The sequence below is a fragment of the Stylophora pistillata genome, chromosome 10 (assembly GCF_964205215.1).
Source record: "Stylophora pistillata chromosome 10, jaStyPist1.2, whole genome shotgun sequence".
NCBI lineage: Eukaryota > Metazoa > Cnidaria > Anthozoa > Scleractinia > Pocilloporidae > Stylophora > Stylophora pistillata.
In genome coordinates, this window is record NC_142528.1 from 29,733,021 (window position 1) to 29,759,213 (window position 26,193).

The 26,193-nt window shown below is 38.2% G+C and overlaps 2 protein-coding genes and 1 long non-coding RNA gene across 5 annotated transcripts; 1 reads left to right on the forward strand and 2 right to left on the reverse strand.

Moving 5' to 3' along the window:
* Positions 1-618: 618 nt before the first annotated feature.
* On the reverse strand, positions 619-2,005 carry LOC148722623 (uncharacterized). Its single transcript, XR_015992460.1, has 2 exons — positions 1,625-2,005; positions 619-1,319 (listed from the first exon to the last, which is right to left on the reverse strand). It is a non-coding gene; the product is annotated as an uncharacterized LOC148722623 (long non-coding RNA).
* On the forward strand, positions 2,006-6,892 carry LOC148722624 (choline/ethanolaminephosphotransferase 1-like). The gene is made up of 3 exons (XM_088735990.1): positions 2,006-2,153; positions 3,272-3,397; positions 4,236-6,892. The coding sequence occupies exons 1-3, from the start codon at positions 2,034-2,036 to the stop codon at positions 4,350-4,352; spliced, it is 363 nt and encodes a 120-aa protein (XP_088592116.1). The 5' UTR covers positions 2,006-2,033; the 3' UTR covers positions 4,353-6,892.
* A 505-nt stretch (positions 6,893-7,397) lies between these two features.
* On the reverse strand, positions 7,398-25,895 carry LOC148722625 (phosphatidylserine synthase 2-like). 3 transcript variants are annotated; one of them, XM_088735983.1, is made up of 14 exons: positions 25,541-25,895; positions 24,694-24,815; positions 22,623-22,824; positions 21,422-21,523; positions 17,098-17,180; positions 16,326-16,393; positions 15,982-16,116; positions 15,711-15,761; positions 15,363-15,476; positions 14,541-14,618; positions 14,164-14,204; positions 9,843-9,957; positions 9,224-9,369; positions 7,398-8,760 (listed from the first exon to the last, which is right to left on the reverse strand). In XM_088735983.1, exons 4-14 carry the CDS (start codon positions 21,490-21,492, stop codon positions 8,493-8,495), a joined length of 1,170 nt encoding a protein of 389 aa, XP_088592109.1. In that variant the 5' UTR covers positions 21,493-21,523; positions 22,623-22,824; positions 24,694-24,815; positions 25,541-25,895; the 3' UTR covers positions 7,398-8,492. The 3 variants fall into 3 exon arrangements, with proteins under 3 accessions (XP_088592109.1, XP_088592108.1, XP_088592107.1); XM_088735982.1 differs by lacking the exon at positions 24,694-24,815; XM_088735981.1 differs by lacking the exons at positions 21,422-21,523; positions 22,623-22,824; positions 24,694-24,815; positions 25,541-25,895 and adding exons at positions 18,019-18,084; positions 18,600-20,706 and having other exon boundaries at positions 17,098-17,190.
* Positions 25,896-26,193: the final 298 nt, after the last annotated feature.

Consider the following 26,193-nt stretch of genomic DNA (forward strand, 5'->3'; position numbering starts at 1 on the left):
AAGGGGATAAGGCCTGGGTATACCAGACCCAGGGTAACCCCTTACATGCACACTTTGGTGTTCCACATCCCCTTCTTTGTGAAAATGCATAGCTGCTTCAAAAAATTCACTGGTCAAGGTGTGGAAAAAAACAACGACGAAGCAAAAAGGGTATTGTTCAACAAGTCTAACAAATGGGATGCAGCAAAGGACATACTCTATACAGAGAGTTGGCAATGGGATTTGAAACATCATGAGAGAATGAAAGGTCAGTGTACAAAAAGAAAGCTGGAGTACTGGAATACTGAAATCAGTGAAATTAGGAAACAAAAAAGGGCATGCTGTGTGGATTCCCCTGATACAATTCAGGATGATGACATTCCCACTCCTGAGGTGAATTTAACAAACCTCTCAGTGAAGCAGTTGAGGGAACTCATCAAAGAAAAAGGTCTTTGGCCAAAAGGCCTGTCAAAACTTAAAAAAATGGAACTTATTGGACTCATTGAAAAAGCTTAACTTTCCGAAGATGAAGACACGCAGGACCTCACTCCCAGGGAAGATTACAGCAAACTCACTATCAAGCGGCTCAAGGAAATCATGAAAGAGAGGGGTCTTAGTACAAAAGCCCTCTCTAAACTTAAAAAACAGGAACTCATTAGCTTTATTGAGAGGTCCCAGCTAAATAAAATTAATCCTTAAATACTGACCTCAGTAACACTGGTAAAACATATTGAAACAGGATTCCAGCCCAGTGGTCAGCTCCAGGAATAATAATGAATAAGTTTCTTATAATTCCTAGCATCATGTGAAAGTAATAAGGTCGAAAATTAGTAATGCCTAAAGCTGAGAAGTTATAGTGTGTGAAAAAAATTAATTTACAAAGAAGGCTATGTTAATTCCATTGTAAGTTCACTCGATTACACTAATTAAATGATGAAGGGACTTTACTAAACTTGGTAGTGATCTTCTCAATATAAGCCCTTGGGGCCTCCACAATATTCTCAGCTACCCTCTGATATGTTACTGGAGATAACTGTAGGAATTTTCTCATTTTAAGAGGAAATCTAAGTTTGACACCATCCCCATGTCTGTCATATATACAGTTCCAACTAGGTGGTAGCTTACATTTACTAAAATCATTTTCATCAAACAAATGCCAATTCTTTTCTTTAGCATCCCTCCCTTTCCCATAAAACAAATATTTATATACATCATGACAGAATTCTAAAGTCAGTCTCTGCTCTGGTCCTTTGTGTCTTAGGGCATCTAACAATGACACACGCATCCTGTCGACACATTCCTCAATTATCTCCTTCCCAGGCTTTGGAGATTCAAAGTAACTGCAAACAGATAATAGATAAGGGGTGAGGAAATTTTATTTCTAGGTTTTAAATATCATTGTTTATTTCTGTAGAATAGAGGTACATAGTTTTTTTTTTTTCCTTCAGGGAAACCTCTTTTTGTTCCATCTCATTTTGATAAGATAATCTTCGTTGTTGTAAGCTTAATTGTAAACACTGAAACTGCAAAACTGAAAGTTTCATGCATATTGACAAGATATTTGGCTCCCTTAAACGTAGTAACACTTCATAAGTTGCTGATATTAAATTAACAACAATTTTACTTTAAGGTCTGTTCTTCTTACCTCTACATCATCTCGGCTTGCAACAACACGCTCTGCCTCATAAAATCCCGTGCAATTAACTTTCGACCTTCTCTTTTTACTATTTTCTGCCTACAATAAATCAACAGTGCTCAACCTGTGAAGAACATCGCAAGAAACATGTTTCCTTTTCGAACGAGCGATAAGTGCCGCCATATTGGATTTTATTTTTCTGGAGTGCAACATGATATACCGCTGACAATTGTTAACGGGCTCGAAATGTCCACGATTTCTGGTAATGTTACATTTAATTAGAAACTTTAAATGTTATCTCCAAAAGTTGCAAAATCACGGGCCCATTTTCTAAATTACTAGTCATACAAAGAATTACTTGGTTTTGTTTGTTTTTCAGGGCACTAGCGTTTTATCACCATTGTTTCCTATTGCTGCTATGTTATATATGGCCTATCTTACTGCGACAACCTCCTCCACAAGTGTATTTCGTAAGCACCCATGTTTATTTGTCATGGCGTTTGGATTGGCGTGTTCCAAGATTACAATCAAACTAGTGGTATGTGCTATGTGATTATTTAGTAAAGAATAAGAAGGATGGTAAGTTTTGAGCTCGGAAAAGAATTTAAGATTGATGTTTATCCTCTAGTCACGAGCGTGGGACAAAAGGAAAAAAAAAAAAAAACTAGACGATAATCATCAAGTTTTTTTTTTCCTCTATCCCACGCTTTTGACTAGACGATAAACATCATTCTTTATTCTTTACCGAGCTCAAAATTTACCACCTTTCTTATTCTTTACAAAACATGACGCTATCGACATTGCCAATCCTAGCAGTATGCGGAGTGCGTGTCATATGTGAACTTTGTGGTAGGCCTTGCTCTCCATTGAATCTCTGTGGCTTAGTGGTAGAGCATTGGAGTGCGGAGTCCGAAGGTTTGAGGTTCAATTCCTAATGGGGACTTAGAATTTTTCCTTTGTCCCATGCTCTTGACTATATAATAAAGATCTTTCTTTATGTGATTGTTGTGTCTCAGGTACCTTTGTTTAATTCACTAGTAAAGGCTTAGGCAAAGTTCTTTGTAAAGATGAGGGTGAGGAGAGAGTCTTGCAGTAGTTTAGCGTGTCATTAGGAGTTGGCTCTTCTGTTATTTAAGAGTTTCCTGTTATCTTGACTGATAGGGAGGTCATTATACATGTATCTTTTCATTTAGAATTTTTAAGAAACAAGAGATTTTCTTGGAAAAAAATGACAAACAAACCCGCCTGAATCTTGATTTTTACATACACGTCATTTCTCAGCGACAGAAACAAAGTTATGTTCCTCTCATAAAGGGAAATCTACATTCCAACATTGAGTGCCTTTGGGGTCAAAAGGAACAGCTTGGCATCTCAACTCTTATTTCAACCCCCAAGAATGATTAGTAGCAGAAACTGTGGAACAGTTTCGGTACACAGTGGGCAGACAGGATCGAGAATTAGCGTAGAGATCTACCAGGAGATACAATTATAACACCAATCCTCAACCAAGAAAAAATGCATTGTCATCAGATCCTAGATCAGATCTTAGAGAGCAAATTATTTCTTTGAAACTGCAAGAATAATTATTTTTTGCCTAGAGCCTTTCAGTTGTTCGTCCTCCAGATACCTTATTAACATTGTCTTGACTGTCAATAGGTTGGTTGTATGACACGGAGTCCAGTTGAATTCAAAGATTCCACTATGATCGGAGGGATTCTTCAGATTCTTAATATTCATTACGGCTCTCCAATTGATGAATATGTTTTATTGTGGTGTATGATGGTAAGTCTCCTGACATTTTTTCACGGGTGGATTGCCACAGTGTACAGTATATGTGCTACAACAAGTGAAAAAAAGAAAAAGTAAGCAAGTTGATACCACGAAATAAGCAAGAAAGGGAAAACTTTGAGAAACCGCGTTGTACTTTTGGCAGCCTTAGAGAACCATGAAACAGAGAAACACAGGGTTGCCACGGTCAGGGAAAAGTCAGGGAAAAACAAAAACTTTTCAAGGTCAGGGAAAAGTCGGGGAAAATCTTAGTTCTCGTCAAAGTCAGTGAAAAGTCAGGGAATTTTGTTTTGAGGGTTCCACAAAGGTTTGTGAAGTAGTCGATCGAGTGTAGCAAATCGGATAGAAAGCTTAAAAGCGATGGAGAAATGTAAAAGTGGATTTGGCCTGTTTGATAATTAATTTAATTCAAGGTCAGTGAAGAATGTTTTGAGGTCAGGGAAAAGTCGGAATTTTTTGGGTTCTAATGAGTGGCAACCCTGAAACAGATTCTGCGTTCATTTCCAAGCACAACCAAAGCCAAATAACGCCATGATCCTCGCAAATGAGCGGCAATTTTTCAGCTGTTGCTTGAAAAAAAATTCAGGTCTCGATGGGATTTGAATCTGTGCTAGTTGGGAGCTACGACAAACTGAGTTGTTGCCAAGCCTTTGTATAGGAGTGAGAACAGGAACGTTGCTGCTTTTCAAATACTGGTCTCTTTAACAACAAGGTCACCTTCAGCCTCACTTCAAATCAAAGGCTTGGGAACTAAGTACACAATTGTAAAATGGCCCATTTGGGGATACCGCTGTACCTTCTCTATTGACTGCGTCTTACCCGTCTATTCCAGGGTCATGTGTTGTTTGAACAGCTGCGGTACAACTTTGCTCTTGGTACGGACATCTGTGACTACCTTAACATCAGCTACTTCAGAATAAAACCTATGAAGAAAGAAAAGGATAAATAGCACGCTGTGACCTTTAACCTGCTTTGAGTAACCTCTGCTTTTTCTCCCTTCGACCTTTTTCTAACCTTTTTGTGGACTGTGTAGAGCGGTATTCACTGTGAAACTTATGTAAAACCAAGATCAAACGGGGTCGAGAGTCGGTGAGAGTGGTTCTTCCTTCAACTGTCATCAATTGCTGTAACTGTACAGGAAAATTTGCCGTAGGTGAAGGTCGGGATATGCAAGGTAGCAAATCAGTGCGTTAGGTCTCCGCGTCTATTGCTCCCAAAGCAAGCCGATAAGGGTGATATTCTTGCTGCGATCATACGCAGGATATCAAATAAGTGTGTTCTTACAGTGCGTGTTTCGGGGGAAAATTTTGTCACGTGTACGAAGGTTTTTACCAAACTATTCCATGTTTTACCAAGTCAGCTAACACAAAAACTGATTGAAATAACTCTCTTGGACTTATTTTACGTACAGGGCTTCCCAAGAAGGAGGAGGGGGGAGGGAGGGTGGCTTATAAGAGAGACGGGTGAGGGAGCTGATCACAAGCCCGCTGAAAGGGAGTCGTCATTTTTTTATCTTTCCTCCCTCATAGCCTTAAAATGCCGTGTGCAGAAACTTTCAAACACATTTTAACTACCTCTATACAACTCAAGTAGGTTACAATGCCACGGTTAACCTTTTGCATAGCATTTCATGTTTTGCCCTTTGTTTGTTAGTGTGTTTTTGTTTGTGGAAGAGTAAGGAGTGGGTGGGGTTGTGAAAGGAGGGGGGCTAGGGAGATGCGGTACCCCTGGGAACTGTTTGCACGTCTTGTCGCCATGACTTGTTGCTGAGTATGTTCCAACCTGGACAATAATTTTACCCGTAAATCTGTCTGTCAAGCAATCGATACATTTCGTTTACTCGAAAATTTCATTAGGTGAATCCGCCTTGCCTTTACAACACTGGTTGCCAGCCGTTTTCGCCGACTCTCGTCCAATTTGTTTGTGACTTCGTCATGTTGCGATTTCTTGCTTACCTTTTTTATTCATGACATGCTGTTTCTTTTTCTTGCTTTCTTGCATCTCTGTGGTGTTTTTCCGTCTCAGAAAAATGTGAATCTAAGACATTTTGTGATGGAAATAATCTTACTCGCTACTGGAGAGCTTTTCGATCGAGTGTCGTCAAATCAAAACGATCACGGCGGCCAATCAGAAGACAGGAAAAAACCGTCAAGAGCTAATTAGAACTAAAGTGAAAACAATCGAGTAAAGCGCGGGAAAACGTAGGCGCCCAAGTCGCGATTGGTTTTTAGTTTTGCATCTGATTAGTTGAGAGAGTGGCGCGAATTTCTTGGACCAATCACAGAGCGGAGAAAAGCAAAACCAAAGCAGTCTCGAATTACTTTCGGCACTCAATTGAAGATTTCTCCGAAGCGACCCTCCAAATTGTGAGGTACAGTAGCTTCTATAAACGCTACTATAACATTTTTATATACCAACCAAAAGGACACGTGTGGTATTAACTGATGTGTGAAGTTGCCAGGAACCAACAGGTCGTGTGTTACAGTTAAGTTGGTGATTTGAAAAATTAATTCATTTTTAATAGTATGTATTGTAATATGTTTTGGAATTTGAGTTATTAATCGCATCTGATAACGCCCTTTCACTCTTAGATAATTTACTCAATTTATATCAACTTTTTAATTTCTTTGGTTTGGTCAAATTGACTTCCTCACTTTTGGATTTGGTTTAAGTTTACTGCGAAGACAAAACGGCTTATTGCCTATTTTTTTTTCCATTGGCCAGTACTTTTTGAAATAAATTAGTTACTTCCCTTCTTAAAACGTAAGTATTGGTTCTATGCCTTCTTGTCATTAGCAAAATTCTCGAAACAGGCAAGAGGAGGGGAGTGTGTTACAAAATTTGTCTCGTATCGGTGGAAGTCAAAATGAATTGAGGTCTGGTGTAATTCTGACTCGCGATTGACCCTGTAAAATGCTTATTTACAATTTTTCTGCTAATTACAGTTCCTTAGGCTCGCTTTGAGTTGTTTTTTAAAGAAATCTTTTGATTGTAAAGTCAATCGACATGAGGTCATCCTTAGGATTTGCTCAAGAACGTTAAAGATGTTGAATTATTATTATAATCTATATGCATATGGAGTTCGCTAGTACCCATTGGAACTACACTCGACACTCTTTTGCAAAATGCTCTAACTGACCAGATGACAATTCGAAAGGATTTCTCGTTATTTTTTCATTTTTGTAGATCTCTTAACTCAAGACCTATCTGAATCGGGGTTGCTTATTGAATGGAAGATTATTGTTGTCTTGCAGCAGCTATGGCATCTTGTCATGTTTTATCTTGTAAGAATCGGACTAAGTAACATCCATTTAACCGTAATTTTAGAATTTAGAACGCGAAGTAGTGTTTGATCTAGGCGTGCGATGCCGATTAATATTGTAGCTTATTTTAAATATTGATTTCTCTCTGCATACACGGTGGTAACTTTATCACCAAGGTATGAAAAGATTATTTATTTGAATATAAATGCTTCAGTTTTGTTATTGACCCAGTTGGTTAGTTTGTTGGCAGGTCCCGTCTTGTTCTTGTGATGGACTGAGAAGAAAAGCAGGAGCTGAGCCGTTCGTTTCATTTGTTGAAAAATGTAACAGACTGGAAACACTTTATGCCAATGTACTCCGCATGATTAGGTTTGGTTTTGCGAGCCGTAAGTCGAGTCGAAAACGCGCGCAATACTACTATATTTGAGCACAATTCGATTACGTTTCGCAAACCAAAGTAATTAAAAAGGTCATTCAGAAATGAAGACACCAGAAGCCAATGAGAACAAAAACTTAAATCAAAGTTGGCAAACGCGCGTAACCAAGTCACGGAATTGGTTAGTTTAATTTTGTATCTGATTGGTCGAGAGGATGGCGGGAGCTAAAGGGGACCAATCAAAGCGCGACGTGAGATAAAGCCAATGCAATCCCGGTTTACTTCGGACACTCACTAGAGAATTGTTCTAATGCACTAAACAAACTTAAAAAAAAAGAAAGAAAAAAAACCAACAATCCGTTATTTTCAGTTTATTAGTGCGTGTACTACTTGATCAACACTACACCCTTGTTTATTCCTAGATATTAATTTATCAACATACTTCTCCACCATAAACTTACCTTTAATATCTAGTGTTCATGTCTACATCAGGTAAGGGTCTCCAGACACTTCAACCAAAAGCCGAAATTGACAATCGCTAAACACGATCGTACGTTTTACTGAAACGGGCATCTCGTTTCTTCATGAAAATGGTGCAATATTTGACAACTCATTGATAAAAACCCCGATTAAAATGCTCAGCAGAGACTCGCGAAAAAATGCCAATGCCTTGCGCTTAATTTTTCTAATCTAATATAATTTTTTTGATTTTGCACTAACCACGCATTACAACTACATTTACTAAGGTTCTTGATAGTAATGAATTTATTTTTATTTATTTAAAAGTTCATATTTCATAGGAGATGTAAAAATATTGACGGGCCCCTGTCTTGATAATAAGAAACTAGAATTTCCTCTTCTTGTTTTCAGGTAACAGACTTTGAAATATAATTTAAGTTTGGCCCTTTGCTACGGAACATAAATATCACCTCACTCTTCTCCCAAATTGTTTTCAAATACGCAATACACAAACCCTTTCGCCAAGCCTTGTTCTTCCTTGGTTTTTAAGAGCCATTTTGGTATTTTCACACCGTAATATATTATTCATTAACAAACCATTAGCCATTAATTAAATACGGCAAACTAGAACATTTTCTCTTTGGGATCGTTTAGATTTAATACGAAGCCACAGAAATACTTGTGTTGTTTTGTTCTTCCACACAATATTAAAATCATTTTTCTCCTGACAAAACAAAGAGAAACTTGACGGAGGTGAAAACCGTAGATCTTAAAGGGACATGATTTTGGTGATGACGATACTGACAAACTTGAACCCAACCGTTTGAAAATCATTCCCTACACTTCACAAGTAAAGTTACTACGATTGTAAGAAATTGAGGAAATTGTTTTGGTACTAATCAGAACAAAAATCGAAAGAGAATTTCATTCATTTCTTTCAGCTTGAAAATCTTAATCATTATTGAATCATTCTTAAAAATTATATCAAAATTCATTCATGTTTGGGTCTGTGCTCTGCATGACTAATAGCACTATCGCTTCCTTTATCGTGATTGACCCGGAAGCCGCCGATAATCGAAGGCCAAAATTGCCATACCGTCCACGCAGTCCAAGAGCCGAAGAAAAGAATCCAGAATGCTGTCACGTGAGCAGGAAAGGGTATGCTGATGGTTTCCCAACCGAATTTAACGCAGATTAGCACTTCTGTTGAGACAATGGCGGCGACAACCCAGGCCTGTTGTCCAAACCGCTTGCAGGTACTGAAATTAAAAGAGAGGAACGGCAAAAATTTCATTTATACCGTAAAGCTTCTTACAACTATTTTTCAACAAGAGGTCTTTGATTCTTCCCAGAAGTGTTGATCTACGTGGCCGTAAAGCCTGCCAGTTCCACCTCCAACTGCCAGGATGTAAACAAAACTCCAGTCAAGTTACCGGAAGGAAACTTAAATGATCGCACTGGGCTTGTTACAAAATTTACTTACATCACTTTCCCTCCCTAGTAGCTTACGAAAAAGTCCTCATTGTCAGGGTTGCAAGACAGATGTTCTCCGCCTACGGTAAAATTTTAGACGAGTCGGTGACAAGTTTGCCGGGGCTCTAGCACTAGTAATCGACGTTTGACAGCCCCTTCCAGACTTCTCGCCGGCTCACGGGCCTTAAACTTTTCCGCGGGCGAAGACACACTCTAGCCGAAGCCTTAACAATAAAACTTATAACTTACGGGTCGTCCATGTATCTAAATGTTTCATTCAGTGCCACAGCTCCCATCCCAAGGTACAGCGCCATACGAACTTGCATGATGAAATGAGGTGGAGGAATCCACAAAATAAACTTCATGTAAAACAGGTTTAACTCGGCCAGGAGGAACTGAAAAACGAATTGATAACTGTTAGTGAATTTGATTGCAAACACGAACAGAGCAATTTTCAATAAGTATCAAAAATAATCCGGAATTACATTGTCTTTGCTTTACGTCGTTATCTGATTGGATCAAAAATTTCGTGCTATACTCTTAAACAATCAGATTCTAAACTAAAACCAATCGCCACCCGGTGACTAGCCTGCGAACAGGCTCCCCGTCAGACGTGGGGACACAAGAAGAGGAGTTCCCCTTCCCCTGCTTCGCGCCGTTGTGCTCCTCCAAGCCGGGAGCCTGTTCGCAGGCTACCCGGTGACTCGCGCTTTCCCGCGCTTGTTTTTACTTCGAGCTCTCACTGGTTCCTCGTGATGTCTTCCTTGCTATGATTGGCTGGCTGACGCGATCACTATGGTTTTGGTTTTTACGACCCTCATTCGAAAATCGCTCTGAGAGCACAAGAACAGCATGATCTTTAACATACCATAGCAGCAATTCCACAGACTGCCAGCCATCTAGTTAGACTTGTGGTCGCTTTCCAGTCATAAGACGTCCACGAATAAGGAGTGAATTGAGCAGCAACTCTTTTGAACTTGCCACTGACAAAAAAAAATGTTTGAGAGAAAAAAAGGAGTGGTCAAAAACTGTTCAGCTAAAAAGCGTTCGCGAAGGAAGACTCCTCACAAATTTGTGTTCATCTTCACTTCAGAATGACGAGCGGACAAAATCCTTCCTATAAGTTTTTCACTTCAAACATGTTTCTACTGGTTCAAACTAAAAGGCCAATATTCAAGGTCGCGTCAAATTAAGATCGACCTACAGGAGGTCACTGCTTCGGGTATTGCGTTACCAAAACTTTCGGGCGGCACGAGTTTTCCGGAAGTTGAAACGTTAAAAATCAACCGTGAACTAAGTGAACTGTCCTCGACGTGGTGACGAAAAAATGGCGGTTAATTTCGATTCCACCATTACTGCAAATTATGGTCAAGTAAAGATTTTGAGAAAGTCAAAAAACATTATTCGAGGCTACGAATTAAATACGACCAAAAAGTTCACTTTGTTCAAAGCCTCAAAGGATTTCGGGCTGAAAGGTAGGGTGCAGTCCTGATTCTGAAGTCAAAATAAAGCAACTGATATAGTAGTCTCCTTCGACTACTGATATAGCCGGTTGCCCTATAATTCTCAACTTCCGGTACAATCGTGCCGTACACGTGACGTCTTCGCAAGAGAAATCCGAAGATGTTACCTCCTGTAGATCGAATTTCAAGCGCAAGTTTGTTTCTTTCGTGAAGTCACATCGTTTGAGACTGTTAGGAGATTCTGACCGCGATGGAAAAAAATTCTTGTGTTTCATCAACTATCGACACTGCCACAGAGGGTTACAAGCTAAGCTCTCGTCCTGTGCAAAACAGGTCTGGTAAAATGTTCATAGACACAGAAGTTAAACCTCAAGCCGGAGACACGATCATGGATCTCGGGTGCGGTACAGGAGAGCTGTCTGCGCATCTGGCTCAGCTTGTTGGACCCAGTGGAAAGGTTTTGGGTGTTGATCCGGATAAAGAACGCCTTGAACTTGCTAAACAATCATACAGTGATATCAAGAATCTTTCCTTTGCTGAAGGCAGCGCTGCAAACTTCCCAGGTATGGGTTCAGAATGCTACGACATTATCTTCAGCAACTATGTGCTACAATGGATTCCGAACAAATGCAACGCTTTCCGGAATATGTACGCAAGCCTAAAGCCGACTGGTCATGCCAAACTAGCAGCTCAGTACGTCAGCTATCTATTCCCATTCATGACAAGCGCCTTTGAGGAACTGAATCCAGAAAATGCAGAACATTTACTTGGCATGTTCAATTTTGAAGCGAGATCAACGATCGAGCAATATTGCTTTGCCGCGGGGTTTGGCATTGTCAAAAGCTATGACATTCAGAGCGCACAATTTGTATTTGAGAGCATCGAGGCGCTTTTGAAGTGGCTTTGGTCGACAACACATGGTTCCTTTGATCCTACACTAGTAACCGAAGATCGCCTGCAGAACTATTATCCATATTCAAGCCGAAATGGTCAGCCTCCATTTGACTTTAGTGGTATTAAAGAAGAGTCAACGATTTGTCGATTAGTGGCTACCAAACAGGTTTATTAGGACGCCACGAAGCGTCTATTTATGTTCACTAACATCGATTTCCTGTTGAAGTAAATAACCGGTATTTTAGTGTCCCCAATTAGCAGTCAAGCTAAAGTGATTATGATACTTAAAATAAAGTTCCTATCTTAATGCTAAATATGCTTTCTACATTGTGTTCTACAATATGCCTTCGCTCCGACGAAGGGCTAACGCTCGAAACGTCAGGTTTTGTAATCGTTACGGTGGCCAATTTACCATTTCAACTTTGTTAATATACCCAAATTATGCCTTCTACAGTTTTATTTCAATTAGAGAAAACTTGCAAAACTCTTAATACAACTGAATGGGTCGCATGGCTTCAAACCGTTTCTAAGACAATTTTAGGATGTACCCTGAGTGTAGAAAAATATGCAATGAAATCTGCCATCATTTAAGATTCTAGTCATACAAGCATCACATAAACTCATCAGTTATAGATTATTATTATTATTTTTATAGTAAATTTTTCTTATAATTCTTTTGCGTTAAACTTCTGAAGACTTTGCATTTCCTTTGTCAAGAGACTTAAAGTAAGATATAGACTACCTAAACAGCACATTATCATTTTATTATTCATAGCCCTATAATTATGTAGTTTAGGTTAGTGATACTTTTTCTTAAAAGGATAATTGTAACTTGCACGACTATTTTTTATTTTTTATACACTCAGAGTAATTTAAAAAACCGTACACTCTGATTGATTTTCTTCTCCAGCAAAATATCTCACGCTATCCCTCTTTTTATAACTTCGAATATCCTACCCATTAATATGCTCTATTTTGAAACCGTTTCTGCCATAATACATGTTTCTACTAGCTCTACACCTAGGAATATTCGCGAACTTTTTATTAATTAATCTGACGTCCATACATATAACACGCATTTTTCTTCCACAGAGAATTTTTATGTACAGAAATCTAGATTGTATATGAAATTGAAGTCTTTCTCTGCGTTTGGTACGAGGTTATGGAACTGTCTAAACCCTCACTTGCGTAAGCTCACAAAAAGAGCATTTAAAAGGGAAATTCATAAGTTGCTTTAGACTATACTTGGGATTGAGGGCTATTATGTTGACGCCCATTCACTAATATTGAAATTCAATACCAATGATTATCGAATATTATAACTGTAGTATTTCGCTCACATCCGTATATCACAATTCTCTCCTCTCCACTTTCCAGTCTGCTCTGCCTGTATTTTCATTATTATGTCTTGTTTTAACTCACTAGTAATTTTATTGTATTTAATTTGTATGACAACTGTACGTATTTTTTAGCTTATAATGTAGTAAACTAATGCATGGCTTATAACCCCTATAATATTGTAGTAATGAAATCTCTTTAGTTTATTGTAAAATCTCTTTAGTTTATTGTGATAATCAAACTTCTTTAACTTACAATGTGCAGTATTTACTTATGTATTTCTAATACCCGCCAAGACTAGCTAACGCTATATGCGGGTTGTGTAAATTTGCTTGTAATGTTCTGTAAAATAATAATAAACAACAACAACACTTTCATGTTAGATTCAATAAAGGTTATCTCAATTTTAACGTCAATCACATGTTCTGCGTAATGAATGGGCATACTCCTATGTAGCCAATGAAAAAGAGTTTGATATAAATTTACGATTCACTATTCTCAACAAACACGTCTTGATGATACCAACCTACATTGCAAGAGTCCTGCAAGGTTGCTGCATGGTTGACCAACTGAAGGGAGTGGTCAAGTTACGGGTGGATTTCTACCAGAAGTCCAAGGGAAATAGAGTTTGATTTGATTTATCGCAAGGCCCTATTGAAATGGGTTCGAGTTTTGGCTAGATTGCAGAATACCCGGCCCCTCATTTACATGTCATTGAATAAGAATAGCCTCTATTGTGTTATGCTTCGTTCTTCAAAGCCCCCCGACACAGGTAAATGAGGTGGTCGGGTATTCTGCAATTGCTCCCCAGTTTTCTCGAGTCGATTGTGTCGCCCCACAGAGAACGCCAAAGATAACATTCAAAAGTTGATTAAAATATCTAGTAATGTGAGAGAAAAGTTCTTAATGCGGCAGTTCGGGTTACATGCTTAATTCCTAAAAGTCTGCTCATATTACTCCGGTACTCAGGGAACTTCCCTGGTTACCGGTGAAATTTAGAGTCGAATTTAAGATTACGCTTTTAGTTTTTAAAACGTTGAATGGCCTGGCACCACAATATTTATCTCAACTACTTGTTGTAAAGCCTAGAACTAGATATAGCCTGCGGTCTGATTCTGAAACATTGCTGCTAATCCTTAGGGTGACACGGAAGACTCTTGGCGATCGAGCCTTTTTCAATGTCTGACCAACAGTAAGGAATGCCTTGCCATCTAGTCTTAGAAACTGTAGGAACATTGACTCTTTTAAAGTACAGTTGAAGACTTATCTTTTAAAGAAAGCTTTTAATTTGTAATTTTATATTCTTATTGCTAGTATTATTTATGCCATCTAGCCTTAGATACTATATGAACTTCACTTTTTTAAAGTACAGTTGAGGACTTATAATTTCTTCTTAAGAACGCTTTCAATATTGTACAGCGCTTTAGAATATTTTAATTGTTAAAGCGTTATATTAAATGTAATAAATTATTATAAAACGTACCGAAACCCTACCTGTAGGTGGGAATGTTCCATAAACCTCTCCAGTGATATGGCTGTAAAATTATTTTAAAAAATAACCTTTGCCTCCAAAAAGTTAAAAACAAAACTAAACCTTCCCATGCGGCCTATTTCCATAAGTACATTTCAGAGCCACCTTAAATTTTTCTGATGTATTTTAAGGTGGCCCAGGTAACCCAAGATATCCAAAAATATTAATCATACATTACATGGAAATAATTGGACATTTATTTGTACCATTTTCAAGAGAACAAACAAAAAAGTGTTTTAATATCACCCTCTCCATGCAATGGTGTTAAAAAAGTACCAAAACCCATTATCAGTTACCTTAAGTAAGACAGGGCATAAATAATAGGACAGCTGCTATGTACCTTATTTCCAAGATAATCACAAGTCTTCATGCCAAGATACGCCCCAAAACCATTACAAATGAGAACATCCATGATCCACTATGAAATACAATGAGTGTCTTAATAAAGAAATTTCACAGCACATAGTTGCTTAACACACTGGAATGCTAACTGAATAGGAGTGTGTCGATGTCTCAAAACTCCACACTATATACCAACCAATCAATGCTTCTTGAAACAAAACAGTCAGATCATAATTTGTTCTTGGGGCATTTAAAAAAGAAAAACTTAGGGTGACAAGTATGGAAACAGACCCTTTAATTACTCTTGCGACATTTTACAACCTTGGGTGTTGGGTTATGCCAGGGGAAGCCACCCTAAAGAATGAACCTAAAAGAAAAAAACCCACGACAGGCAAAGCTAGAAAGCCTCACGACCAAAGATCAAGCTGCACTGAATTGTTTTTAGCCTTGTGATCCCATAAAAGATAATAACAATTGCTAAAGGGGGTGAGGGTGTCAAAACCACAACCTTGAATACTTTAACTCCCAAAACCTGATCACAAGTAAATAGTTAATGCTTGCAATTAAGATGCAGTTAAAGCAATTGCAGAAAAGAAGCCTAAAAAGTCTGGCTTTTGCTGAAATTTGAATGTGTGCCCCCCAGATACATAATGGTGGCTACATCAAGCTGACCTGTTTTAATTGTGATCTGTAGACTTCAATAGTTTTATAAGCCATATCACACCTGCTTATTGTCCTCACTTGTATAAAAACTATAAAAAAACAGTCATAGGGATTAAGAAGGTTGAAGAAAATTACGCATTTGAAGAGTTTGACTTACATGATCCCACCAGCATTCACTGAAGTTTGGTAACTGATGCTCTAAGGAATATTCCAAGACTTCAAAAAGAACACTAGTGACAGTCAATAGCCAGTAGTCACGAAGGATGAGTGCCTGGAAATACAAAATTGGTCATTGAAAAAAAAAAAATCACAAGGGATACACATTTGGCAAGCTTCATAAAAGAGAATTGAATTTTTAACCAGCAAAGCATTTATTTGTTCTTAAGATACTTTTCCTATCGAGCAATGACACGTTAGAGACCCCTCATCTAAAAATGTCTCTAATCTTAAGACTACATTATGCTTTTCTTTGAAACAACACTTTACTGGAACAAATTCATCTTACCTTTGCCCACCATCCGAAAAAATGAGCTGGTATAAAGACATCACATTTCTCCTGTTGGGCATTAAAGAAAAACAATGTTATCTGGAGACATAGTCGTCTAGTGTCCATTTTGCCTATTTAAAAAAAAAAAGAAGTCACATTAATCAAAATTAAGTTTCACTACATCCTGAATTTCTTACCTAAAAAAAATGTTTTTTTGACCAAAAAGAATGTGCACCTACAACTTGAACTACATGCAACAATCTCTGTTGATAAATTGACTTGCACTTACAAGAAAGGTATGGAATGATCCCTTGGGGTGTCCTGGTGTGTATAACCTACAGTCTTCTCCATAAGATTGCTCTGGCAATGGTTTCCCTAAATCTTCGTCAAGATACTTTAGCAACTGCCTGGCATCATGAGTTGTCTGAAAAAGATAATATGCAAGCTAAGGTATGTCTCAAGGGGACTAGTGAAGGCTTGAATGACAATGGAAATCATGTTCATGATTGCAAAACAAATTTGAGGTATATGATCTTCAGGGTGTGTAGTTAAAATAAAGAAAAGTCTATCCTACTTTACCAGTTGAAGAAGTGTTAACAGTGACAAATAACATTTAATATCAAAAACACATACCTGGAATAAAAGAAAAATTAGAACCAATTCATAAACAACACTTAGGCAAAGAATGATACGCCACAAAGCTGAAAATCAAAACAGAGAACTTGAGGTTAAGCTACGTTAACCTTGAATGGGTTGTAAGTACATCTGTAGACTATTCGCTCCGACGAAAGGCTAACGCACAAAACGTCAGCTTTTGTAATCGTTACGGTGGCCAATTTACCATTTCAACTTTGTTGATATATCCAAATTATTTCACTACTCCCACCGACGTAGCCCCAAACAGTTTCTTTCGAAACTGTCAGCCTTTATTCATTTGTAGACTAATTTAATCTTTCTTTTACAATGTAGTAATTCAACACTGGAGGTCAAACCTAAGGTTTGTCCCCTGAGTTTTTTCCACCATTACAGTAGGTTATACCAAATCACCTTCAAAGAGGTATGGCGGCAAAATTTCTCATCACAACAGGATGGAGAAAATTTATCAGGTAGGGGATAGTTTATGGAGAAAAAAACCTCCATAAACCAATCTACTTCATGGTGTTATACGCATCTTGAAAATTAAGCCTATCTTTTTCAAATCTGTAGTTGGCAATCTTTGTGAATGTGTTGATCTAATCCAATCATAACCATCTTTACTTATGTGTGGTTTATACTTTTATCTTATGTGTTCATCTTTCTAGAAAACAACTATTTCGAGGGTTCTTTACATTTTTTACCTTTTTTATACATCTCCAAAATAACAAAAATATATGTCACAACTCCTTCAACTTCATCAATCGCATACCTGGGTGAGGTCGTTTGAACGGTCCATCTCTTATCTGAGTGTCCCCAAACAACAAAAATACTGCAATGCAGGCTACAAGTCCCCTGAAACAACGTAAGATTCAAATATAACATTACAAATATCAAGCTAATTTGCAACCAAAGAGCGAGCTTTGGGGGGGGAGGGTGGGGTGGTGGGAGAGGGGAATGGGTCCTGTTACTGGGTAATGGTGGCTCTGCACAAGAATCTCCACTGTCAGAAAAGTTTGAGGTGATAACAAAAGGGAGCCCTTGCAAAATGATTGTTGGGATCCCAGGTGGGATCCCAGGTGGAATCCCAGGTGGGATTTTGGAACGGGATCCCCCCTGGGATCCCAGGTGGGATTGTGGGCAGGAATTAAAAATCCCACAATTTTGAAATTTCCTAATCCAAGTTATTACACTCGGGATCCCAGGCGGGATAATCTGCTATCCCAGGTAGGATAAACTGGCATCCCAGGTGGGATAAACTGGCATCCCGGGTGGGATAATCTGGTAGACTTAATGACTCCTATGTAAGTATTTAATCTAACGACCCAGATCTAGATGCTGTATTAAATGAAGCCAATTCCAACATGACCACTTCAATGAAATAAAATTATTATATTTGAAACAGGTAAAACGTTTCCCAAAAATTTAAAATAACTGGAAACATGTATCAGTGTAGTTCATTAATTAAGAACAAGTGAATAAGACACTGCAATGTTATCTATTTGACATAGTTTATTGATATAAATTAAGTATGTATGCAATTTTTATTTCTCTTCTAATCAACAAGAACATATAAAACCTAAAAAATCATTCAAAAATACAGGAATAATCATAAAATTATGCTTAAGTTCTAGCGATTTTAAATTTGTTTTTGTTTTTTTTCATACTCCTCTACAAGCTCCAAAGCACTTATCTTGCAAGGTTTTCTTTACAACTGTGGCAGGCTGCTTTCTATAACTTTTCTCATCCAGAACAAAACCTAGGAAGCAATAAAAAGACAAATGTTCAAGTCAGTTCTTAAATGATTGAAACTGTGGATTACCAACAAACAGCCCGACAGTTGATTATGTTGGTAACATGGAGTTTCATAATCTAAATACTAACAAAAATTTCAAGCAAGGAGAGTACAGTAGTTTGTTTGACCTGTGCATGATGCACACTGCACCTAGATTGCCAGAGATTGAGATCACCACTTAGAATATATAGCCCCCTTCCTTAACTAGAATCAATCAATCAAAATGATGAAAGACATGGTCCAAAGTGACAGTGTAAGCTTGGTTAGCAAGGGAAGTAGTAATCAATTCTGCAAAAGACCATCACTTCATAAAAAAATATCATCACGATGGCTTAGTTACTGGCAAAGAAGAAAGTAATTCATATTAGTTTTATCAAACACTCTTTACCTTTGAAATGTGAAAGAGAGGCAAAGGACCATTTAAAGAATTGAATTGTTGAGATAAAAAATAAAAATGAGCGGTTATTCAGTTTACATACCACGAAAAGTGAGAATTATCCCTGGGAACCAGCCCTTTGCTATTTGCATCCTCCGAGAACGTGTCACACAAGGAGGCTGCCTCAACATCATCACCGGCAATCTCAAATTTACCTCAACTGAACAGGCACTTTATTCCATCCTCAGCAAATTTCACAAGGTGAAAGTCTATACTTAGGGAAACCAGGTATAAGCAACTAAGCTTATCCATTTGAAGTAAGTCCTGCTACAAACAATTATTTCATAGTTTCGATAGGATCATTCACAACTATAAATGAAATAAACAAAAAAAGTTTTAAGTTTCACCACTAAAAAAATGGGTGTCACTCACCATTACCTCTTGACAACATGTTGATGCTTTGGTTATTCGTTGATTCCTTTTTGACATTTTGCAGAGCTGATCTTTATCGGTAAGCCAAACTATAAGTCTGCAGCATGCTAAAACGACGCCACGTGCAAGCATTTGAATAACTGAAATTTTTTTCACACCGCGAAAAGAAAACAAAAGTGCCACCAAAGAACAAAGTTTACCGAAAAAGCTGTGAAATTCCAGCATAACCAATCAAACACGTTTTATACTTTTGGTTCCATTCCCCCTCGTCCATCTACAGTGTAAAGCAAGATGGCGGCCAAATGGATTGATTTAAAGAAACGCAAGCATTTCAACACCTTTTCATTGCGTTGCAAATCCTTTGCCACCAAAGCTTGAGTTGTCTTGTGAGGAATGCTTTAATCGAAGCTCCAAGCTGTAATAATTTCAGACCAACCCCTCTATTAACTCCACTGTGTTTTGAAGATCACATCGATGGTTCGAACAGATCGCTGGTTTCGAATTCTTCAGCAGCTGAAAATGGATGGTCAGGATTCACACTGCAGGACACAGTTTTTGAGTCAGGCTAATTTGTGGATTGCGTTGAAGTATGAAATTATGAAGAAATTCCTTCACACATTTATGAAAACGTAGAAGAACCGAACAGTAATGAAATAATTCCAGATATAGGATCAATTGACGATCGATAATGGCGGGACAGCTGATCCAAGTAAGCTGAACACTTTTGAAGAAAACAATGACCCACTTGTTTATTAAAAGGTTGAGCTGTTTTCATGTTAGATTTGCAAAGCAAGTAAATTGATGTACAGATAGAAAATTGGTTGTGTGAATTTTTTCTGGACCCTACATTTGTATAAATCAGTATTAATTTTGTTCTTGTTGAAGGACACAAGGTTAAATACCACAATAAAGAGGATTTTTAAAAGACATGGCTGAGAAGATCCCTTTTGCAAAATATTACATGTCACTCAATCAATATATGCTATTTTCCATAGAGATCTTAGTAGTTTTGCACAATTAATTGTTTAAAAGTTTGGTGGTTTGGACACTCAATTCTTGGTCTGCATTTAATCAAATAAATTATGGTCTCCTTGTAGGGGAAATTCAGATATCATTACTGGCATATGATGACAATTTAAAAGATGGCTGGGTCCTCGATTTCTAACTCCCTCTGTTTGATCACCTACACATATGTCAATTTCCTCAGATTTAAAGCAGATTTGTTTGAAAGTAGAAATGTCTGGAAGGAATGATGTTTATGTGAGCAGATTTCCTAATCTGGTGGAAAGGAATTAACATACAGACCAAAAATGAGTCTCACACAATTTCCTTTGAATCAGCAAAGTGGCACAGACATTGTACAACCTTACATGTAAATGAGTAATTAATGTAATTCGTATTTATATGCACCTTGTCTAAAACAAATACATGTATTTGCTGATACCTGATAATCTTTCATAGTTTTGAAATATGAAGAAATTGGTTAGATTGTAAACCTATGTATGAAACAACTTTGCAACATGGGATTCCATCTTTTGACTAACACAGATCCAACTCTCACACTTTATGAGGGAATTATCCTACCTATCTCAACTGGTTCTCATTTCCTTTGTCAAATCCAGAATTGTACATTCATCATCTGGGAACCTGATCTATATTTTCTTAGATCCAGCCAGTATTTATTACCTCATTCTGGGATCACTTTTAAACAATCCAAGATGAAACAAGATCCCACTTATCCCACCCGAGATCCCACCTATCTTACCCAGGATCTTACCTTTCTCACCCGGGATCCCGCCCATCCCACCCGGGACCCCACCCATCCCACCCGGGATCCCACCTTTCCCACCCGGGATCCCATCCATCCCACCTGGGATCCCGCCCATCCCACCTGGGATCCCGCCTATCCCGCCAGGGATCCCACCTTTTTTTTACATGGGAAATAGTTACAGTGGCTCTGCACAACAATTTCCATTGTTCGAAAGAGTTTAAAGTGAGTAAAAAGGGTACAAATAGTAACAGTGGCTCTGCACAAAAACCTCTATTGTTAGAAAGAGTTTGAAATGAATGCAAAGGGAACAAATAGATACAGTGGCTCTGCACAAGAATCTCAAATGTTAGAAAGAGTTTAAAGTAAGTAAAAAGGAGACAAGGAGTAACTTAAATTAAGAAAAATATCATAGGTACTTAACTAAAGCAGCAGTTTGCCAACTCAAAATCAGCAGTTTAAATCAGATGCCTTAAAAGGCATGCTAGATAGTAGTTCTTTCCATACAATTTTATCTCTGAATCACACCAAGGTCACAAAAAAAAATTAGGAAATGATCAGCAATGGAAGGAGCTCATAAAAATCCTTGTTAGCACCTTAGAAATGTTAAGAGACCAGAATGGAGAATATGTCTTTAGATGGTAAAGTGTAAAGAGTTAAAATATACTTATGACTGGGGCCTGGAATCAAGTTACCACTTTTTTTTACTTAAATAATCACCATACCTCTTTGTATTGTATTCACTGTTTTCCTTAGTTTTTTCAAAAGCTCCAACATAAACCAAGACACACAGCATAATCAGAAGAACTGTCACTGTATGTGCTCTCCTGACAAAAATTACAAACCACAAAAATTTTAGAAGCTGAATAGTTTGCACAAGTAGGTCTCATCCATTGTCATGGGGCATCGTCATTAAATTTACAAGCACTGGTATTATATATATCTTATTAACCAAGCGCGAGGGCCGTACTGGGAGAATATCGGCTCGAGGTCTTGACAGTACGGACCGAGCGCAGCGAGGTCCATACAAAAAAGACCGAGGGCCAATATTCTTCCAGTACGGTCCCGAGCAAGCTTGGTTAATAAGAGATTTATTATACAACTGAAGTTCAAAGGGACGCAAGTGCGGTATCATTCACGACCATTTGGGACAGTGCCCGGTCCAATACTGAGAGAATATTGACCGGCAATAGAGCATTTTTATTGGTTGATTTTAGTTATTGGCCCTCTGACTGCCCGAGTCATGTAATGAATGCAATTAATACGCCCCGTGACCCTCAATGCATCAGACTTTTCTATAACTGACACCAGCTTGGAAAAAAGGGGATAATTTTCTGGTACAACATTGGTGGGGGTATAACAAGATAATTTGGTTTTATGAAATGGTAATGTGAATGAGCCACCTTGGCCAGCTTTAGAAATTCTCCAAAACAGCTGATAACACCAAATTATCCTGCGATACCAGCTTTGATTGTTTTCAGTTGATTTGGAAGTGTCCATGGTTACATCAGGACCTTCTTATTTCAAGGGCAAGTCTTCTAGGGAAGAAGTGCATGTGGGTATATGATGAAAATCTTCAAAGAGCAACAAATGATCGCATCATGCATGGACATGCTGCTGGCCTAACCTTTTTTGGCCCAGCATATGCGAGGACCAATCGCACATGTTAACATCAGATACAAGCATGAAACCTCACCCGAGAAAAAAGCCCTTATTTAAGCTAATATAAAATATCGAAAATTAGTAAACTGATGCAAAATAAAGCACTGTGTCGAGAGTTTTATCGATCGAAGCTGCTATGTACATAAAGTAATCAAGGCATGATTACTTAACACTGCTTAATACACCTGCCGGGGAAGTATATTTATCACGCAAATAAGAGCGATCGAGCGCAACCAAAATTTAATTAACTACGGCTTGGCTCACCAGAAATAAGTGTTGGTTCCATCGTCAGAGAACTGCTGAGTCTGTTTGATGTCCCACTCACACTTAATGCTAAACGGCCGTCGATCATCTCCTTTATCATGTCCATTAGCCCTAACGATGTCCTTATCATGCGCCTGCCCATTTTGGTGAACCAAACCAGAATTAAGAGGGATAAGTTTCTAAAGAAACTGTGAGGCTGCATCTATGGGAGTAACAAGATAATTATAGTGGTTTTATCAACTGAGTTGATAATGTAATTTGGTCACCGTAAAGAGTTTCAAAGCTGATGTTTAGAGCATTAGCCCCTCGTCAGAGTGAAGGGCTAATCAAATAAAATCTCTTGCTCTGAGGAAGGGCTAATGCTTGAAACCTAACTTGATTTACACATCGTTGTATATGTACATGAAGCAAAGTTGAGCACATTTTGGCTTGTGGAAATTTCAGATTTGATGTAACAGAGATTCAAGTTGCTGGCATGGGTATATTCATAGTGTCTGGAATCTTTGGTGTTCAAGTATGGTCCCAGCAGGTAGGCTTGCTTCTACAATTGTTATGGTTTGTGTATGTGAGTGTATCAGATATGATGAGTATGTTACATGGCTAATGCTGCACATTTAGTGCCGAGCTGTGCTCATCTGTATGGTACATGTATGCAGTCATCCAAGGTAATAATGTTGAATTATCATTCAACAACAAACATATGAAACATATGTATGAACTGCGGTTATGAAACGTATATATGCACGATCCTTCGCAGTAAAGCACTATTTGAGCAATAGTGAAAATCAGACCTGAAAAAAATTTCAGGCCTGTACGGGATTCGAACCACTGACCTCTGCGATACTAGTGCAGCGCTCTACCAATTGAGCTAACAAGCCAACTGGGAGCAGGCCATCAAATTAATTCGACATAAACCCGTAGATGATAAATCAAACAACAACAAACATATGAAACATATGTATGAACTGCGCTTATGAAACGTATATATGCACGATCCTTCGCAGTAAAGCACTATTTGAGCAATAGTGAAAATCAGACCTGAAAAAAATTTCAGGCCTGTACGGGATTCGAACCACTGACCTCTGCGATACTAGTGCAGCGCTCTACCAATTGAGCTAACAAGCCAACTGGGAGCAGGCCATCAAATTAATTCGACATAAACCCGTAGATGATAAATCAAACAACAACAAACATATGAAACATATGTTTGAACTGCGGTTATGAAACGTATATATGCACGATCCTTCGCAGTAAAGCACTATTTGAGCAATAGTGAAAATCAGACCTGAAAAAATTTCAGGCCTGTACGGGATTCAAACCACTGACCTCTGCGATACTAGTGCAGCGCTCTACCAATTGAGCTAACAAGCCAACTGGGAGCAGGCCATCAAATTAATTCGACATAAACCCGTAGATGATAAATCAAACAACAACAAACATATGAAACATATGTATGAACTGCGGTTATGAAACGTATATATGCACAATCCTTCGCAGTAAAGCACTATTTGAGCAATAGTGAAAATCAGACCTGAAAAAAATTTCAGGCCTGAACTAACTTGAGGGCATCTGAGTAACTATCGGCACATGGGAAAACTATCTTAAGCACCCTTTTCTGTATTGATTCAATTTTGTCAGACAGATAACCTGGAATGGATTGCCATACTGGTACGGCGTACTCTACAATAGATCTAACAGCGCTTGTATAGACCTTTAACATGCTACCTTGGTCAACGCCAGCTCGACGTAGAATACGTAGAGAGTAGAGCTTCTTGCAAGCTTTTTTATATATGTAGTTAACATGACTATTCCACCACAGTAAGGGGGTTTACTCTTGAGATCTTGGAAGTGAAATGGTTGATGTATGCATTTGTTAGAAAGTAATGTTCAGACATGATAAGGAACAGGTGTCTACAACAAGAAATCTGGCCTCCTCTTTGGGACTGAGTTGAAAAGTGACTTGTTCAGGGATTTGCCTGGTGAACAGTGAGAAAGTGAAGCTGATTGCCCTGGAGGAAAATCAATGGCTTTTTCAGCCAGTATTTCCCCTTTTTGTACTACATATACTTACTTAAAGTCTTTTTTGTCCACACTTTGTTGGAATAAAGAAGTAATTGGTATGTATCCTGATTCTTGATTATGGCCAGGTTCCTTACTTCAGTGTCATATACAAGGATGTTATCTTTGGGGGTACTATGTGTGGAACAATTTACAATCTTTCATAAATATTTCTTCAAATATATACAGGTGGAAAGGGGAAGAATGGATCCACAGTTGCTGTAAGTTTCTTGTACTATCATGAAATTTTCCGCATCGCTGTTACTGCACAGCCCTTCAAAGAGGCAGTGTACTTACAGTTAAATGAACACAAGTGTCCCCCCCCCCTCCCAAGATGGGGCATGCAGGCAATTTGCAAGGACTGCACTTGCAAGGGTTTACATGTAGTGGTAGTAAATAACAACAATTTACTGCACTTCTGATATCTGAAGTAAGGTTTTTTTTTTTTGTCATTTCGAGTTTAAAAAACTTTGTATTTTTGTTTGCAGAAAGCAATCATTTCTCATTTCTCAGAGCTGTTATATGGATTCAGGAATGTGATACTATAAAGAAGTTAAAATGTGATGTTTAATGTTTCTTTTGGTAAAAAGATGTGCTGTGCCATGCACAGTATTGGTTTGTTAAGGAGAAATTTTACTCTTTCATTGAGAAAACTCGGGGAGTTTTGAAAACCAATGACTGTGGGAACCCTTAATAATGGCTGCGAATTCGTACAAGGAAATGTATGGAGATAAGGAAACTTGTTCAAATATATCGATTATGAGCTTACGGGTCTTCGTTGCCCGACTCGAATCATGTTAAGTGCTGTGTAACCTTCGCATCTGGGTTAAAAATGGCTAATTAGAAGCAAGTTTACTTACTTCCCGAAGTGGCCACTTTCATCTCTCGTTGTACGTTCCATTTCTCCATACATTGTCTTAAAATCTTGTCGAAGTCATGCGGAATACTCGTCGAGTAGAGTATCAACCCTTCAATGAAGTAAATTTGCACGACTCGATATTACCTCTGCGATGTAAGATGTTTCTTAGACAGTCGTAAAAAGGACGATTTCTGCAGTGCAAAATACTTCCAAAGGCGCATTATTTCCCTCATTTTTCCATCTGTAGTCTAGTAATGGACGCCATATTTGCGAATGACCCATTTCGGTCGGACACGGAAAAGAAAAAGCTTCACAACTCCAAACTTCACCCAGTCGCCATTTTGTTTGTTGTTAAGTCCACAGATGTTTCACGGGATATAATTTAGGTTCCAGGCTCTCAAAAATCCTCTATTAGCAGTACCAGGCTTGGTTTTAATGAGAGTAAATACGCGGGGAAAATTAAAAACAAACCTTAAAGCGATTAATTCTTTGTGCATTTCATTTTCAATATGGAACAAAAAAATGCAGATGGGTCAGAAAGCCAAGTAAAAGAATTTACTAGTCTTCTTGGTTCTCAAAAGAAGAAACTGCTCAATGGACTTCCCTCAAAATTAAGTGAAGTTCTCTATTCTGATACTTGTGAAACAGTGGAGC

Bases quoted from the DNA above. Each gene is read 5' to 3' on its own strand.
- LOC148722625 (XM_088735981.1), bottom strand. From the start codon at position 18,690: ATGATGTTGAGGCAGCCTCCTTGTGTGACACGTTCTCGGAGGATGCAA. The intron at 16,394-17,097 runs GTATGCGATTGA...TTTGATTTTCAG, and splicing joins GTTCAAACGACCTCACCCAG to CTTTGTGGCGTATCATTCTT. The intron at 15,477-15,710 runs GTAAGATGAATT...TTGTATTTCCAG, and splicing joins TTTTCGGATGGTGGGCAAAG to GCACTCATCCTTCGTGACTA.
- LOC148722624 (XM_088735990.1), top strand. From the start codon at position 2,034: ATGTTATATATGGCCTATCTTACTGCGACAACCTCCTCCACAAGTGTA. The intron at 2,154-3,271 runs GTATGTGCTATG...GACTGTCAATAG, and splicing joins AGATTACAATCAAACTAGTG to GTTGGTTGTATGACACGGAG. The intron at 3,398-4,235 runs GTAAGTCTCCTG...CGTCTATTCCAG, and splicing joins TTTTATTGTGGTGTATGATG to GGTCATGTGTTGTTTGAACA.